The sequence below is a fragment of the Thalassophryne amazonica genome, chromosome 14 (assembly GCF_902500255.1).
Source record: "Thalassophryne amazonica chromosome 14, fThaAma1.1, whole genome shotgun sequence".
NCBI classification, from domain to species: Eukaryota; Metazoa; Chordata; class Actinopteri; order Batrachoidiformes; family Batrachoididae; genus Thalassophryne; species Thalassophryne amazonica.
The window spans coordinates 45449152-45468716 of NC_047116.1; the positions used below are offsets into that span (position 1 = coordinate 45449152).

Here is a 19565-nt window from a genome sequence, read left to right on the forward strand (position 1 = left end):
CAAATATAGTCTTTCCACAAGGCATTTATTCTTGGCAAGAAATCCTGTGAAGTAGCCAGTCCCTGAACACCACATTTAACGCTACCAGCTGTTCTGCTGCCGATCAGAAAATTTGTCCTCTGCATGGAAATGAGAAAGTTCTTTGTGCAGAATCAATACAGTGTTACAGCCATCTGTGGCCTGTGACGCAGGAACCAACACCGTAACACCCAGAGGACTCTTCAGAAAACGTTTCCTCAACACCACATTGAAAGCAGTGGCTCTCCTCTGAGACTGTTAATGTCAGACGGCGCTGCAAGTCCAAAACTAAGCTTAAGAGCTTGTTAGTGTGCGCTGTAATACACTGATGAATCAAACGATAATAATCCCAGCGGAAGATGACATTTGGAGCACATGGTGCCAAAGCGCTTGGACCAATGGAATCCCATTGCATAACAGGCGCCTCGAGAAAACAAAAATTCTTAAATGTCTAATCTTTTGGTAAAGGTCAGCTGTCACTGAGCAAGAAGTTGACAGCTGTGTTTTATAATGATGTGTCAGAAAACTTTTATTGGTTATGAGGTTTTTTTTTCTGTTTGGGAAGAAGTTCTGTTTGTCTCTCTGTGAGACCTTCAAGTTTCTGCTTGCACATAACTAAACCACTTTTCGATGACTGTGCACAAAATTTCTGCATTCGTCTCACTAAAACAAAGGCTCCAAAACAGCAGCTAATATTTTATGCGGTTACATTACTCCCTTCCTTCCGTTAGTGACAGCCCTGCAAAGTCAACAAGGAAACCACAGAGGACATTTGTGCAGACTAGGTTTATAAAATTGCATTTGAAAGTTACATCTTATTTGATAGGATGCATCAGCAGGATTTATTTTAAATATTTGCTTAAAGATACAGTGTGTAGGATTTAGGGGTGTTTATTAGCATTAATGTTTATAACCATATATTCATTATTGTATAATTTACCTGTAACAATGAAGGAATGCATTTTCATAAGCTTTGAATGAGCCCTTCATATGTAAATTCAAGCCAGCCCCCCCAATGGACGTTGCCATGTTGCTGCACCATATTGATACAGTAGCCCAAATGGGACATATTTACTCAATCTTTTGAATTTTGCAGTGTGGCCAGAAGACTGAAGAAAAAAAAAAGAGGACTCGTCATTTTTTGTGAAATGGATTATCATACATATTGCTTATCACAACAGAAGGCAAGGAAGTATTAATCCCTGTCACCAAAGCAGCAAAAACATGAAGTGAAACAAAATCATGTCCAGAAACAGCATAATGCAATCTGCAACCTTACCACTAGATGACACTAAATCCTACACACTCTGGCTTTAAATACTATCTTTATCAGTTACAGTATGTTGAAGTAGGGTGGTCCTCTATGGATGTGACTTTCTTAAGGTGCTTCCTGACAAAATGTTCATCTTGATGAGAAAATGTTTTGTGCAAAATTTTATTTCAATATGACTATTCTACCCACTGCCACACTCAGGGTGGCAACTGCAATGATTGCACATATTAGTGCAAACTAGCAATAGTAATGTACCTGTTCACAAATAAAATACTAATTGAAACAACAATCCTTTCTTCTTTAACTGACCACTCAAAAGAGATAAAGTATTACAGTACATGTCACTGTCCACCTATTTGGTGAAAACAAACAGTCATGGGAAGTGGTGTTTGGTTCCAATCTTCGCCTCCAGGAACTGACATCAGTGCCACTCAACAACCTGCAGCAGGTATTTTTGCTGCTGTTCATCCTTTGTTAGGATCTGATTGTAATCCTGGATAAGTGCAACTCTTCGCTCAGCAAAATCATTGACAGCAGCAACATTATCCAGGACCTGCTGTGAGGACTGGAATGATGGGACATCACAGCCCAGTCTCACATTTTTTGTTTGTTTTTTCTCGTGCTCCTGTCACAAAATGAGTCAAATTTTCATGATGGGTTTTTTTTTTAACTCACTATTACTAACCCTACTCCTAACCCCCGACCCTAACCTTAACCATAACCTAATCTTACTCCTCCCCCTCACTTTTAATTTCGTGCAGCCATCACGGAATCAATCAGAATGAATTTGTGCTGCTGTGACGAAAATGACGCACTTTTCATCACAATATCACGAACCAATAGATTAATGTATATTTCGTGCTGCTGAATCATGACTTGCCGTGAGACCAGGTTGGACATCATCCTACTCTGAGTGGTCCTTGATGAGGAAGTCCATGTTGAAGTTGAATGCTTCAAAAATACAACCTATAGCAGATGTAACAAAATCTGCCACTAACGTACAAATGTATCCTGTCCATAACGCAAAAAATGTCACTCGTACATCACAAAAAAACAGTGCCAGGTGGCAGTGGTTAATATTTTCAAATCTCATGAAATTTCACTCCATTTATTTTTTACCCCTAAAGGAACCAAATAATAAAGAAGTACCTTGAAAAAGTTGGTTTGTTTTTTGGGAATACCCTAATGTTGAAGTCATCAGACAGTTCTGCAAAACATGCTTTGGTTGAGGTAAAAGCCCTGATATATATTGTGCATAATTTCTAAATATCGTTTTAGGCAAACAGATCATCACCATTTATAATAAGGTCCACATCTGACAACAGACAATGACACAATCTTTCTGATTTTTCCTCTATAAACCACCACAATGGAGATTAACTTAAACAAGATGTGCTTTGCAGTGTAGACCTTTAGTTTAAGAATTACAGCTAGTTTTATACAATCCCTACATTTTCAGAGATTATAGCTAACTGGACAAACTAACATAATCCAGAAAAAAATCTTGACTTTTACAGCCGATTTTTGTCAAACAAGTCATGGTGCCTCACTGAATATGTCTTGAATATTATTTGCATAAATCATTAAGAAATACAAATAGTATGGTACTGCGTGTTAAATACATCTGGAGAAGGCAGTTTTCAAATACTGCGTTAACATACAAGAAAGAGACTGTTGAGGGAAGCCACCAAGACGCCCGTGACAACTCTGAAGGAGTTATAGACTTCTGTGCAGCTTTTGTCTGTTCTGTCTTCAGTTAGACATCTTCACAGTGGAATGGAACAGAGAAGGTTTTTCACATAAGAAAGGTGACCAAATCTCAGGTCTTCCATGTGCCTTCTGTCAAACTGTATCTGAAATTTCAATCTCTTCACAAGAAAATTTTAGACAAAAAAGTTCTGACAGAAATACTCAAGCACAGACTGGCAAACATTTACACTGCATTCTGCTTTTGGGCATGCAGGGAACATCATAATCACAGCAAATGGACACCTCTGTGTGCACCTTTGTGCTGGTTGTGTTTATATCAGAAGAAGCAAGAACTAGGCCGATGACCGTTCAATCATTCACACTCCATTACCTCCACATCATGCTGACGGGTCTGTATAATCAACTTTGAACGAGTGTAGCACACGCAGGGACATGTGTAGGGGTATGAGACGCAGTATAAGTCTTATTTCTAACACACACTATCACACTGTCACACATGCAGGAGAGACATTTGATCGTACATGTGGTTTAGTTGACAGTTTGTGTGAAAGGATAGTGCAGGACAATGACACTGAAAGTAAATGTGAGAGGTTTCAGCATTTGTAAGAGAGTTCAGAGGTGCAGGAGATAACTTTGATAGATACCTTTGATAGGGGTTTGACTGTGTATATAAGAGAGACATTGTGTCAAAGAGTTTAGTAACGCATGTGAGAGGTTTGATATTGCATGTGAGAGGTTGATAGTGTGTGTGTCAGAGTTTGATAATGCATGTGATAGGTTTGGTATTGCATGTGAGAGGTTGACAGTGTGTGTCAGAGTTTGATAATGCATATGAGAGGTTTGGCTGTGTATATGAGAGAGACATTGTGTCAAAGTGTTTGATAGGGCATTTGAGAGGTTTGATGGTGCATGTGAGAGGGTTGGTGATGTGAGTAAGCAAATTTGATAGTGTGTGTCAAAGAGTTTGATAATGCATGTGAGAGGTTTGATAGCGGATGTGATCAAATTTTATAGTGTTTCTCAAACAGTTTCATAAAGTTTGATAAGGTTTGATACTGAATGTGACAGGTTTGATATTGAATGTAAGATGTTTGATAGTGTGAGTGAGTGAATATGATACTGTGTATCAGAGTTTGATCATGCATGTGAGAGGTTTGATAATGTGAGTAAGCGGATTTGACAGTGTGTGTCAAAGAGTTCGATAATGCATATGAGAGGTTTGATGGTGCATGTGAGAGGTTTGATATTGCATGTGAGCGGTTTGGTAGAGTGAGTGAGTGAATTTGATAGTGTGTGTGAGAGATTTAATTATGTATGTAAGACTGTATCTGGGAAATATGTCCTACACAGTCTCTGTTAGTTGGACTTGTCCTTTGATGCACACGATATGCAAATATGAGTATAATCGAATTTGCATATGTCAGCAATATTGTGCATATCATGCTTTGTGATCAAATCTGATCTCGCTGTAGATCAGGATCAGCGGATAGGCAACTCTTGTCTACGACAGACAGAACCTCCATTAGTACTCCCGGGGTTGGTGTGCATGTGTACTTTGTGTGTACTGATGGAAGCCCAGGTGTTCCCCAGTTGTGCAGATTAGTTTGTTTTGGCCTGTGTACTTATGAGGCTTAAAAGCACTGTCTCCCCTGTCAGTGATGCTGAAAAACACACTTTGCTTTAAAACTACTGTGAGGAGCAGAGATGTTCTCTGGGAAAATATAATATATCGATCAAACACGACATGATAGGAACAATTTAAAAGCCCAGATGCTGCGCACAATAAACATTTTTACAAGCAGTTATTGTCACTGCTGTACTGATGTCAGCATCCTGAGTGTGTTGGTGTTTGCGTGTCTAATTCTCATTGTGGTACATATGTGTGCACGTGTGAACAGGGTGGTAAAATCCCTATCCGATGGACAGCTCCCGAGGCCATCTCATACAGGAAATTCTCCTCAGCCAGTGACGCATGGAGTTATGGCATTGTCATGTGGGAAGTGATGTCATACGGAGAGAGACCATACTGGGAGATGTCCAATCAGGATGTAAGTACTGATGTTGTTAAAATAACTATACAATAAAGGAACAGACCTGAGACCCGTCAGACACAGTTTAAAGATTTAATCTCATACGGGAGGAGCGTTCACATACTGGATGTTTACAGAGAAGAATGCTCAGTCAGCTGTTGAGAGCCAACCCTATTTATGTCTTCATAGAATAGAGACGTTTCAGGGATATACATAAAAAAAACACTTCTACAGTCCGCTGTTCATCTTATTTCTGCATGCAATGTTCCTCTTCAAGGGAATAAACGTTTATGAAGTAAAACAGCAATGATTCACCTTCGTTTGACACGCAGCAGCTCATTCAAGGTTGTATGAGTACTCCTTAAAACACTTGTAGATAATAAAATTCTTATAAGAGATGTCACAGTTGGTTTTGGACATTTGCATCATATTGGTTGGACAGGCTTCTGCTGTCAAAGTAAAACTCAACAAAACAGCAAATGGCAGCCAGTACGCTCCATATTGACAAACATGCTTTGCTTTTGCCATAACTGCAATACTTCTAGATAATTTTGCATGGATGTGCTTAATGTGCAGTTTCCAGCTAATTTTGTCATCTACCATCACTCCAAGAAATTTTTTGTCATATACTCTTTCTATGTTGACATCCTGTATCTGTATATGTGCCTGATTACTAAGTCTATTGCTGCCAAACACTATAAATGTAGTTTTGTTCAAATTTAGTGATAACTTATTCATGTTAAACCACAATTTTATTTTGCCAAATTCTGAAGTGATGGTGTTTAAAAGGTGCTATAAGTTCTCACCAGACCTCAAAATATTTGTATTGCCAGTAAATGAAATGAATTTTAGTATTTGCTACACTTTACATAGGTAGATAATAAAAACTATAGGGCCTAACACTGACCCCTGGGGAATGCCACAGACAATGTCTAAATATTTCGAGTGATATTCCCCCAACTTCATAAATTGTCTTATGTTCCTCAGGTAACTTCCAACCCGTGTCAAAGCTGTCCCCCTAATCTCATAACGTTCTAATTTGTGAAGTAACATTTCATGATTTATTGTGTCTAAAGCCTTTTTTTAAATGAATAAATACCCCAGCAGCATATTTCTTTTTGTCTATAGAATTTGTAATTTCTTCATGAGTTCTGTTAGACTTGCGTTGTTGGCCAGCTTCTTCTGAATTCATATTGATGGTCCGAAAGTAAATTGTGCTTATCAATGAAGTTCTCGAGTCTGTTATTGAAAAGTTCCTCAAAAGGTTTTGAGAATTGCTATGGTCACTAGCTACAAGTGACAATAAGTGACCGAGGCGAAAGTGACGACTTGCCAGTCATTTTTATGGGAATGGCCATTTTGCTGCAGCAACAGACAATGGCCAATGTAGACCTATTTTATGCGACAGGGTGACTGCCAGTCAGAGTGAATAGGCAGCATAACATCAGCTGGTTGTTCACTTGAACAAAATAATCCAACATGGCAGAAAATGCTCCAAAGCAGTTGTGTTTCTGTATAAACTGAATATGTTTTGCATATATTTTGCAAACATTAGGTAAGAGTGTCCTGGCAGCATGGTGGCTTAGTGGTTAGCACTGTTGCCCCACAACGAGAATGTAATGAGTTCAGTTCCACCTGTGGCCTTTCTGTGTGGAGTTTGTATGTTCTCCCCATGTTTGCGTGGGTTTCCTCTGAGTGCTCCGCTTTCCTCCCACATCCAAAGACATGCGGGTCAGGTGGATTGGAATCTTTAAATTGTCCGTAGGTGTGCAAGTGGGTGTGTCTGTGTTTGTTTGTCTGTTTGTGACCCTGTGACAGACTGGCCGTCCTGTCCTGGGTGTACCCCGCCTCATGCTCTATGACTGCTGGGATAGGCTCCAGCCCCCCGTGACCCTTAATTGGACTAAGCGGTTGAAGATGAGTGAGTGAGAGTAGATAAGAGTGGGGGAAAGTGGTTAGTGAGCTTGTTTCCAATATGGACGATTCCTGGTTCAAACTCCAGCCCTGCCCCATTCTCTGTGTAATGTGGAGTTGCATCAGGAAGGGCATCTGCTGTAAAACGTGCCAAACCAACATGCAAATCCACATTAGGTCTGCTGTGGAGACCTAAAGTGAAAACAAGGGAGATGCCAAAGGAACTTCGATATTTTGTAAATGTTAGGGAACACTTCTAAAACTATAAATGCTGTTTTTGTAACCAGATAACACATCTGAAGTGATTTACAAGACATCTTATGGACATGTAGTGAGCACGCCCTGGGAACGCCCACCAAGCAACAAAGCAAACTGTGTTGTTTGTAGTTAATGTGATCGTAGCATTGCCCAGTGGGTTTGCAAGGCAGCCAACCAATCCATCCACACCTCCCGAAAAAGTGATCCAGAGTATGTGCAGCACCCACTTGAAACACAGGGCTCCCCATAGCCTTCTCCAGCTGCTGGAGACACACTGAGGCTGAATCATTCACAGAGAAACATGCTCCATGGCTACAATGTTGTAGCTGAGGTGATGGTCTAGTGGTTAAGGTGTTGGGCTTGAGTCCAGAAGATCATGGGTTCAAATCCCCACCAGACTGGAAAATCACTAAGGGCCCTTGGGCAAGGCCTTTAATCCCCTATTGCTCCCGGTGTGTAGTGAGCGCCTTGTATGGCAGCACCCTGACATTGGGGTGAATGTGAGGCATAATTGTAAAGCGCTTTGAGCGTCTGATGCAGATGGAAAAGCGCTATATAAATGCAGTCCATTTAGCTGAAGGCTGACCCTGAAACTGCCCTTAAAGAATTAATTTTGGTCAAAGAGTTAGACTTTCACCCCATTTTGGACCAAATGCAACACACCCTTAGGTAGATTCCATAACTGCCCTGGCAAAGACAGGCAGAGGCCATCATTTGGGTGAAGGTCATTGTCACTGGGGTCAAATGTTAGATTGCTGTCACCAGTGATGCCGGTAGCATGTTACTAAGTAGCGCGTTTTCTTCATAAATACACATTATCAATTCTTCCTGCTCAGAAGGCCATCCAGGAGCAAATCCAGATGGAAAGGGGGCGTGGGGGAGCGGCCCCCACAACACTCCTAGATCAAAGGTCCACTTTTGAAGATATTTTTTCATACTACTATTCCCACTTATAATAATAATAATAATAATAATAATAATAATAATAATAATAATAATATTGTACAATAATAATTTCAACAACTAAAATGTTGAGAAAGAATTTCAGTGTTAGAAAAATGTTAGAATGAACTTAATAGTTGCATTTATAAACAATGTAGGTTAGAAATTGTAAGTTTTACCATTACAGTGCTGTCAACATTTAAATTTGAGGTCAAGAAACACTTTATAAACAACTATTTATGTTCATTGAAGTCAACAAAGGGTGACTATATGAGTATTGGCAAACCTGGTTATCATTTTCATGTTGAGGTGGTGGGACCTGTAATCTAACTTAGTTACTCTTAAAATTGAGTAATCAGTAAAGTAACTAGGTTACTTTTTCAAGGAGCAGTCAGTCACTGGATTACTTTTTCAAAGTAACTGTGGCAACACTGGCTGTCATTAATGTACCAATATTTATAAAGGTATGTAGCTGACATTATTTCATTGCTGTTTTGAGGATATGGTGGATTGCTGCCCTACTGACACTCATAGATTAACTTCCAAAACAAATCTTTTAACGAAAAGTACGAAATAATCATCAAAATTCCAACAGTACTTGAGAGGCTCAACTGTGAATGTTTTTGTATGACTAGGATTGTAAAAAAGCTGAAGTTATCCTTTCAGTCCAGAGGCTACAGCAGACTTTGTCTTCTCACTTATTATCTGTACTCCACTGGATGAATTCTGAGTTTATTTTTTCCAATATGTCTGTTAAAATCACTGCCCTTCAACCTGATTCCAGGGTGTTTTCTCACATCAAAACCTCCCTCTGAGATGGAGAGAGCAGAAATGCTGGTGGATGAAAAAGATGAGTGAGGGGATGGAATGGAGCAATAAAAGGTCACAAGTTCAGATGAATTCATTCAAGTACAGTGGCGAGGGAACAGGGGGTGGAAAGCTGTGGAATCAGTCTGGCTGAGCAACCCGCTGATCCCCGGACTGTGGTCAGGGATTGGAAGGGCCACGAAGGAAGCAGATCCATCCGTCTGTCCGCTGAGTGTGAAAAGCTCCACCGTAATCTCCTCAAGCCCTTACTCACACAAACGCACACTCACGAACACACTCACTTTCAGGGGTTTGGGGGTTATTTGTGCTATTTGAAATTTGCTCAGAAGTGTCTTCCAAGCAAAAGGCCAGCCGAGCCGCAGTCTGCTCAGCCTCGAGCGGCTCCTATCTCATCCTGTTCAGACACTTACCACAGTGTCCTACAGAGATACAATGTTCTCTGCAATCCCACAGACGCACAGATGGGTTGTGGATATCTGCTGCATCGAGGCTCATAACTAATGTTATCAACTCGTGTTGAAAAAGGAATCTACACTGCTGTGGACTTTAATCTTTTCTTTCTGGCAAACACAAATAACTGTGCACCAACTCTTAGCATGGATTACTTTAACGAATAAAGAAAAAAGGTCTCGTAGGTCCTCTGAAGGAGTGGCCATGCTTTTCCCGGACATGCTCCAAAACTTTGAATCAACTTACTCCATTTATATTGGCACTGCCTCAGCTTTGGCTACTTTTAAATCTTTGCTGATGACTTATTACTTTGCACTGCCTTGCACTGGCTTTAAACCAGTCGGTGTTAAGATTTCACTTATTTATCCTTTTATTGTGTTTCTTTACTTCATGTTATCATCATGTTTTATGCGTTTTATATCTGTGTTTTATATCCGTGACTGTCTTTTTTATTTTTACATTTTGTTGTTCTTTTTATGTTTGAATGTACATCATTTTTGATAATGCTGGTTGTTTTAAATGTGCCTCATAAATAAAATGACTTTATATGAAAGCCCATATAAGTTCAAACAATATGAGGTTTTTCAAGCTCTCAGTCTTTCTCTTTGCAAAACAAATATAATGCCCGATTCATCCATTTCTCAGTACTTGATCTGTTATTGCATCCATTTGTCTCTCCAGGTGATTCTTTCCATTGAGGAGGGCTACCGGCTGCCGGCGCCAATGGGTTGCCCTGTGGCCCTCCACCAACTGATGCTGCACTGCTGGCAGAAGGAGAGGGGTCATCGGCCAAAGTTCACCGATGTTGTTTCATTCTTGGATAAATTGATTCGTAATCCCAGCAGCTTGCTGCCACTTGTGGAGGACATTCAGAGGTGCAGTAATGAAAAGTCCATCCATCTATCCATACATTCCTGAATCCACTAATTCCAATTCAGGGTAACAGGGAACTGGATCCTATCCCAGCAGACACTGGGTGACAGGTGGGGTACACGCTGGGCAGATCGCCAGTCTATCACAGGGCCAACACAGGATCAGGTCAGAAGCAAATCTGGGACTGTCCAAGAAGGAACAGTCCATTCCCAGAACTGTTTTGGTCCAACCCAAAGAGGTAGCTTTGGTCCAGATTAAACTGTACCATGGTTTAGTTCATTTGTGAAATTATTTTAGTGGATGATTCACACTTTTTTGAGCAGTTAGAGGAAGGTTCAGTGTTGCCCAAAACAGGAATGACTACATTTTCTGAATTGACAATGTGCTGATGTCAGATACACTTATGTCTACAAACCAATCTATTGCAAAATGAAACCAGGCAAAGAAAAGGCATTTATCACAGCTGTGCAGCTCTCCCAAATTTGATGACAGCAATATTTTCCTACATCAAGAAATTAAAAAAAAAAAAAAGCATAAACAAAATATATAGTACAGGGTGACACCCCCCCCCCCCCCCCCCCCCCCCAAAAAAAAAAAAAAAACAAAAAACAGAACTTGGTCCAGAACAAAGGTACAGCAATTTGCTGGATCTTTGTAGGATTTATTACAATTTTTATGGTTTCTGATTTTTGAGGGTCACCCTGTATATGCAAGATCTGACACTAATATTAGCTTTGATTTACTTCAGTCTTCCAGAGTCTCCAGGGGAGGAGATGGACTACCCCATGTTCATCTCTGTTGGTGAGTGGCTGGACTCCATAAAGATGAGTCAGTACAAGAACAATTTCATGGCAGCAGGCTACAACACGTTGGACTCTGTGGCCACAATGAGTATTGAGTAAGTAGAAGTGCCTTAACATAACTACATATTCACAGTGAATATTCTGCAGTGTTTTTGTCTGCTGGGTTACTAAACATTTTTTGAAAAGTTATTAATCATTTAGAAGCTGTGCCTGATTGTGTGTTCCCCTCCCTCCCTGGCTCCATCCTGCAGGTTTTGATATTATAATGCACCACACTAACACTGTGCACTTCACTCGGCTGCAACAGATACGCCAAATCAGAAAACGTTGGATCTGTATGGAAAACACAATTAAACAAATGCCACAGTGTTTCTTACATTTACATTTACTTCTATTTTGGCCAAGTGGTTAGTGCGCTTGGTTTCAGCGCAGAAGGTTCCCGGTTCAAACCCCACTCCTGCCACATTTCTCCATGTAATGTGGAGTTGCGTCAGTTAGGGCATCCGGTGTAAAATTTGTGCCAAATCAATATGCAGATCCACCTTGGATCTGCTGTGGCGACCCCGAGTGAAAAACAAGGGAGCAGCCGAAGGGTCTTACTTTTACTTCTGTTTCATTGCAGACAGTATGAACCAAAGATATTTTGTGTTTTTTGTTGTCCTCTTGGAACCCAGGTCCAGTAGCGGTTCAACACTGAATTACTCCCAGGGGCAAGACCCCTTCCAGCGCCTCCCCCCACCACCACACACACACACACACACACACACACACACACACACACACACACACACACACACACACACACACAGTTTACACAAACAGACATTTTTTTATTATTTTATTACTATTTTTAATATTTTAGAAGTGTCCCTGAAATTGACATAAAAATGCAATATAACTCTTATACAAAACATCCATGAATTGCAAATTTGAATAAACATGCCCTTAAATGCTAAATGTCTGTCAATAGACACTTTATTACGTAATCTGTCTTTCAAGGAGGAACAATTAGCTCTTTTATTAAGGTGCATTTTTGTCTCAACATATAGCTAAATATTGAGCTTGATGTTTGTAAATATTAGGCTAAATGTGTAAATACTTAGCATTAAATAATCTGCAAAAGTTTTAGGTATGACAGGAATTTGATAATGTAGTATTTGCCTTTTTTCTCCATAATTTTTGGTCTTCATCTGTGAGTCAAAAGAAAATCTAAACTGAAATGTTACTAGCATTCCCATGCAATGTGATTCTTTTTCTTCATCAAATAAACCAGTTAATTATGAAGATAAGCCTCATTTTAAATTTCATTATTATTATCATTATTATTATTATTATTATTATTATTATTATTATTTTGATAGTGTACATGACAACGAAAAGAGTTTCCAGCTGCTGGAAAATTATTGTAAAAATTGGATAACACACACTCCTGCAGGCATACAAAAAAGTCAGATTCAAGTCACTTCAGCTAGAAATGTGAACGGAGCTCCTGTTCTCTCTGGTGCGTTTCAAACCCGTTGTTCCGTCCTGTCTGTCTGCTTTCAAATGCCTTTTATTTCACAAACTAGCTGCCTGCCTCCTTCCTGGATGAATCTTCAGAGAAATGTGGCGCAGAGTTCTGGTTCTGTTGCATCCTAAGTGGACTTTGCTCTGTCAGACAGAAGACACCGGAGCTGTGGATCAGAGTGCACGGCCCGGGGCGGAGCATGCCTGTCCCCAGGTTACGCAGGAGACAACTGCCGAACCTCTGCCACTGTGCACGTCACAGTGCACGTCAGCACACAGGGACATCTGCCTGCAGCTGTGGGATGTCAATTTGTCAATTCCTCACACAGATTTTTTTTTTTTTAAGCGCTTGTTGTGTTGCCCCCATATGGGGGCTGCCCAGTTCGCCTGCACCAAAAACTGTCTGCCCAGGTCTAAATATTGGCAGGGAAGCTCCTCATCCACTCAGCTGCCTGCTCTAATGAGTAGCGTGGCAGAGTTAGAATCCACAATATCTTCCTGTACCCATGTCCGATACACACTGCCCATCTAATTGTACAGTGATCTTACGTTGCCCGTAATGACAGACAGAATAGAAGTCTATAAGAGTAGAAGTCTCTGTTGTTTGGACCCAGCTCTCCACTCCTGCCATTTCTTCCCCTTCTGCATCCTCTGTGTGTCCTTCTCCTGATCTCTGCATGGATTTCCATTATTTTGGTTGCCATGCCGGTCGGCTTCAGTGCAACCAGCTGGTCTCTTGAGGAAGCAATGCAAGCATTAATGTGCTGCACATCTATAGCTTTGCCGAATAAAAGAAGTCCACAGTGAAAACAGCAAAGCACAACTCTGCCTCCAAGCATGTGTAGAGACAACACAGCTTTTAAAAAATTAACATTAATATTATAAGCAAATATAACAAAAAGAAGAGTAAAAAAGTAAGAGAAAATAAGAAAGTAAGCAGGAGCAACTGCAACAGGCTATATCCAGGCACAAGCGTGGAAATGAATTTTCACAGTAGTTCACAAAACACCAAAGGAAGAAATGTTTGGGGGTACAAGTTCGCCTTAGTCTCATTTACCCCACAAATTTAATGCAACCCACAGAGATTAAGAAGATAAATACTTGGTTATGAAAGTAAACATAAAAATAATAAAAATGAAACTAAAAACAAGAAACTGCAGACACAAAACTTTGCAACTTTCATTTGTTTTCTACCACTTATCTGGAGGTGGGTCTAGTGCTAATTTTGTCACCTAATTTTGTGTCTCAAATGTCCATTTTAGTTTTAGTCATATTTAGTCATTCACATCTCATTATTATCACCTCCTCCAACTTTTTTGGAGGTTATATGAGGTTATGTTTCACCTCTGCTTGTTTGTTTGTTTGTCTGTTTGCTTGTTTGTTTGCTTGTTTGTGAATGGACTGTAACCCACAATTTTTCATATATCTTTGTGAAATTTTTACTTAAGTTTCATATCCTGATAGACAAGAACTGATTCAATTTTCAAGGTCATAGGACAAAGTCAGGAAAAATATTGGAAAATTGGAAAAAATTAAAAAAATCATAACTCAAAAAAGATCTAATTTCTTTCATATTTGGGAGCATTATGTAGGATGGTATCCTTTGGATTGACTAAGCTTGATCCAGATTACAGATTTTGTGGCCATTTAAATTTAACATTGAAAACCCCATTTAATGTATATTTTACATTATATCTTAATCAAACATTCCCCAATCACTCTCATGTTTGAAAGTGAGGTGCAGACTGGCACTGACTACTGCCTGACAAAGTTTGATCTGGTGTCACAGACCGAACGGTCCCCTCTAAAAATTGCTCTGCCCTGCCTTCACTGTGCCTTCACTGCGCATGCGTCTGAGACTGACTCTGAGTCTGACTCTCTTCACCCAAAGCGATCAAAGGGAATAATGGGATGACAAAGTAAAACCTCTTAAATCATTCTAAAGTCAGTTTTAAGCAGAACTGAGGCGATAATCGGTGAATCACTACTATCTCTCCAAAATAACATAGGCACAGGAACACGTCAGACTCAGATGTGCTGCTGTGACGCTCTGATCGGCCCCCTGTCTTTTATTATGAAATAATGCTGAATTTAGGTGGAAATGATTGTTGTACAAAAGCTTCAGATATCTGTGATAGGTGATAACTGGAGTGCAGTTTTAAGCAGAAATGAGGTGATAATCAGTGAATCGCTGCTGACTCTCAGAAATTACGCTGCTGACACTCTGAAATGACGGCGACGTTGGATCGGATCCGGATTGTGGATTTTGTGGACATTTGAATTTAATATTGAAAAGCTCTTTTGGTGTACATTTTGCATTATATCTCAGTCAAAAGTGTCTCAGTCACTCTTATTTTTCTGGTATTGATTTACCTACACCACCAAAATTGGATGGAGGTTCCAATTTTATGCTTGTTTGTCTATCTTCCAGTTATCAGTCGGAAACCAAGTGCCAAAAAGCAATGACAAATTGTGTATAGCAGAGACAACCAATGTTCTGTGAAAAATATCTGAAAAAGAATTCAGAAATTGAAAAAGTTGAAGAAAAAAAAAAAAAACCTGACAACACCAGAAAAAAACTTCAGTTCATGTGCATAAACTAAATACATACTCCTGACATTTGATCACACCTAATTTAGCTTATGAAAAGCCGCTTGCAACAGGACTTTGACCTTCCAAGGTAAAATTTTGTGGAATTGGAAACTACTGCTGGCAGAGGTTTGCACTCTATGAGCGCGGTGTTCTAGTTTCATCATGTTTTAGTCGACTAAAAGTTTTAGTTAAAAGAGAACTCAATGTATTTTAGTCTAATTTCAGATTTCACTTTTTCACATTTTGGACTTTTTGATAAAAAAAAAAAATGGGCAGGACAGTGGCTTAGCAGTTAGCACTGTAGCACTGCAGCACTGAAGGTTATGGGATTGATTCCCACCTGCGGCCTTTCTATGTGGAGTTTACATGTTCTCGTGTTTGTGTGGGTTCTCTCCGGGTGCTCCGGCGTCTTCCAACATCCAAAGACATGCAGGTTAGGTGAAATGGAAACTTTAGACCCCCATTACACATAGGGTGAATAGGGCCGAATGGCGAAAGAATGATGAATCAGCCCACATCCGAAAAGTGTTGAGGTGCAGTCTGAAAATGCAAGACAGCAATCTCAGAGCAGTCTGCATGGGCGGGCCCATTCGCGTGGCTGTTGTGAATGTTTTTCACAATTGCAAAACACTTGAGGTGCAAACAGGAGGCAAACGAGCAGATGCAGCGAGCAGAGTGAAGCAAAACGGAGACAAATGTTATTTTGAAAAATGATTTTTGTGATTTGAATGCACGGACGTCCCGCGCATTCTCAAATGTGCCCACAGTACATTTTATATATTGCATCCAGTCTTCATGATTTCACATCAGCATGAACATTGCTGAATACAACACATTTTGGATTTTCAAGGTGTAAGAGCTTGTTGATGAAAATGGAGAGAGATTTTATTTCAGGTTTTTTTCTTCTCTTTTTTCTTCAACAATAATGCATGTTAATTTAGTTTTAGTCAGTGTTTTAGAACACTGATGTAATATCGTCCTCGTCTTGTTTTGTTCATGAAAAAAAATGGTCATTTTATTTTGTCTCGTCTGACGAAATCAACACTATGTGGGTCGCAGTGGCAATAGACCAAGCAGCTCAACCTACGCTTCCTTATCCTTAGCCAATTCCTCTAACTCTTCCTGGGGAATTCTGAGGTGTTCCCAAGCAAGATGCATATATATACTTAATATATATACTATAATATAATATATACTTAAACTCCAATTATTTGCACTGTGACATACTCTATGTACAACAAAATGTCTGCAGTCATTAGACTACAAATATGCAAGAATGATGTAATGATGTGTAGGTTAAGTGAAGCATGTAGAAGTTATGAACCATGCCAAAACTTGACAGCTGTGTTTACATTGATGTGATGTTCACAATCCCAAAGTCTGCTGTGGGGACTTTGGCTATTTTTACTGGTCATATGATCTTCTGAGCAGGTGGCCTCCCTGAATCTCCCGTGGCCTAGTTCACTCTGAAAACTGTCTTACAGGATGAATGTACTCAACACAAAACATTCAATTATTGTGATAATGTGTGTGTGTGTGTGTGTGTGTGTGTGTGTGTGTGTGTGTGTGTGTGTGTGTGTGTGTGTGTGTGTGTGTGTGTGTGTGTGTGTGTGTGTGTGTGTGTGTGTGTGTGTGTGTGTGTGTGTGTAATTTCCCTCTTGGCCTAGAGATGTGAGGCGTATCGGCGTGGAGCTGATTGGCCACCAGAGACGGGTCATCAGCTGTGTACAGACGCTTCGCCTTCAGTTGCTGCACGAACAGGAGAAGGGCTTCCATGTATGAGGACGTCCATGAACACAACATGGGACGGACACATAGACGGAAGCAAAGTCTAGACGGTGGGACAGACGGTCTGCAGTCTGTGCCGGAGTTGTCACCCCACATACAGCCAGACAAGTCTGTCAAATCCAAGAGGTCACTGGACAGCCTGCCCCCAGACTCTCTCACTCCCAGTAGTAAAGACTTTGTTTTTGTTACTATACACCCATTACCCACTGTACCTGGTTGTGGCAGACTCTTAAAAGACAGCCTGAAAGACTTTTATCAAGACAGGCCCAGGCCCTCATGTAGGGGAACATAATGCCTTGTTGCAGGAGCAGTACTTTGTGTGTGGAGCAACAATATCTAGACATAGATTTGCTAACATAATCTACTGATTTTTCTTTTCTCGCTACGAGTTATGTGCTCTTGTAGCTGCTATCGGGTGTGCAATTGAGAAGTTTTTGTTTAGTTTTTTATTCCATTCATTTGTCACGAAGGGATCATTTGTGTTGCTTTAGTTTCCCTCCGACCAGAGAATCTGGTACGTTAATACTTGAAGGAAAAAGTGAGAATTGTTTAGGAGATTTCTTGAATGTTTCAAAGTGTATAGACAAGTAATCAATAATTATTATCATAATCTAATATCTATCTACGTGCAGTCCTGTATGTGAAAGCCCTAGTAAATCTGGAATTCAATTTATTAGAGGTTTTATTAAGTTTACACTTTTTTTTTAAATCCAGATCAGCAATACAGTAGTATGCAGTCACCTCGGGATCTCAAAGGAAGATTTCTGGATTGTAAAAGTTGTTGTCAGTTCACACAACACCTTCTACCTGTGATTGTACCGTCACATAGTACGCTTGGATCAGTTGCCTTCAGATGAATAAGCATATAAGTAAAAGTTTTAACAAAATAATTTATTCACTATTTGGCTTGTGAATGTTGTATATTGCCTGAAAGTACAAAACCTCCATAAACTCTACACATGAATGTTTTGCGCATTTTACGTGTAAAATATTTTCAGTTGTTCTTCATCTGAAAACTTGAAAGTGGACTTATATGTTTTTTTCAAAATTAGCTAAAATCCCTTCATATGCACTGTTACTTTGTGCCTGGCAACACTTTTATGGGTGATTCTTAGACTATGGGCACTTATTATGTCCTTTGATCATATTGTATGAAAAACAGAAAAAAGGGGAAATTTCACACTTTTATAGTTATCTTTACAATGAAAGTGTGTTAAGAAATTTGTTCTAGTAGTCTATGATGACTTTTTCACCTTTTTTCAGCATCATTATATGCAAATATTGCCATTTTGTGCTTGTCCCCACCCAGACTTTTGATCTTCAATGATAAAAATGAATGGTAAAGAAACGTTTTTCTAATGTTTAAAATATCTCTGATAAAATATCAGTAAAATAATCAAACATAATTGGGGTATTCAATGTCATACAACTGTTGTGATTTTTTTTAAACAAAATGTAGTTGTCCCACACTATTGCCGTAATTTCCACCACAACACTGTAATGTCCCTTTAAACAGTTTGTATGAAAGATTGTTTGGGTAGTTTCTATGGAGATAAACAGTGACATCAGAGCACATGTATATAGCGCCAAATCACAACAAACAGTTGCCCCAAGGCGCTTTATATTGTAAGGCAATGGTGTGGTGGAAATTACATTTACAAGGCCAATAGTGCCCGTAGTTAAAGAATCACCCTTATACGGGCAGTTGTTTGCATTTCTTGGCTGACTCAGGCCATATAAAATGGTTAAATATGTAAGTGATGGATTTCAGTTCAGTCATCATTTCCCACTGTGTTTGTACCAAATCAATGCACAGAGCTGTAGTTTGAAATGGAAACTGTTGGAGCTGCTGATATCATGTTCTTACTGAAATCATCACTTATTCATTCTCTAAATCAGTAGTGAATAGATGGTGCTGCGAGCTAAACACGTATCTAGCTGATGTGGAGGCAGTGGCTTAATAACTGGTAGATAAAAATGACAAGGCTAAAAGGCAATAGTCAGAAAAAAGATTATGAAAGACAGCAGTTTTTTGGAAGATAGAGAATCATCTTAAAGGGACATTACTTCATAATTGTTCATGTGCATAACAGTGCCCTCTGCGTTCAAATTCTATCCCCATGGTGTTATAGTTTTGAAAACATGTTTGTTTTACCCAGCCTAAATGTGTTCTGGCTCCTACTCTGTTCAATGCTTACATGGTGTGGGTGTTTGGTAGAGGTTGTTGAAACAAGCGGATTAGGTGCCATTCTTGGTTCGGAAAGGCTTACCAACCTTGACTGAGTGGACAATGCGGTGACACTGAGAAAGGAACTAGAGAGTCTGTTTGTGATTGTCGTGGATCAAGACTAATATACCGGCTTTCGATGGCTTCTGTATGCGGCAAAAGTATTGAATTTGTAGAGACATCTCAACAGTAATTGGTGATAACTAGGCAGGAAAACAAAGATTCAAGTCTTTAGGGTCTCGGTGCTTCTTGTCTTACTGTATGGTTGTGAGACTTTGATACCAAGATGACTTATGATGACAACTGGATTGTCTTAGGTACTAGGTCCCTTCGTAGGATCCTTGGGTAACGTA

At 39.8% G+C, this 19565-nt stretch overlaps 1 protein-coding gene across 2 annotated transcripts in view; it reads left to right on the forward strand.

Annotated features, from left to right (window-relative positions):
* LOC117524148 (ephrin type-A receptor 6-like) overlaps window positions 1–17863 on the forward strand; it is an 866515-nt gene extending 848652 nt beyond the window's left edge. The window contains exons 13-16 of one of the 2 annotated variants that reach the window (XM_034185882.1): window positions 4900–5049; window positions 10105–10298; window positions 11045–11194; window positions 16867–17863. In XM_034185882.1, coding sequence (XP_034041773.1) covers window positions 4900–5049; window positions 10105–10298; window positions 11045–11194; window positions 16867–17032 — 660 coding nt within the window. In that variant the 3' untranslated portion in view covers window positions 17033–17863. Of the gene's footprint in view, window positions 1–4899; window positions 5050–10104; window positions 10299–11044; window positions 11195–16864 lie in introns of both variants that reach the window. The other variant, XM_034185881.1, reaches the window with a different exon arrangement.
* Window positions 17864–19565: the final 1702 nt, after the last annotated feature.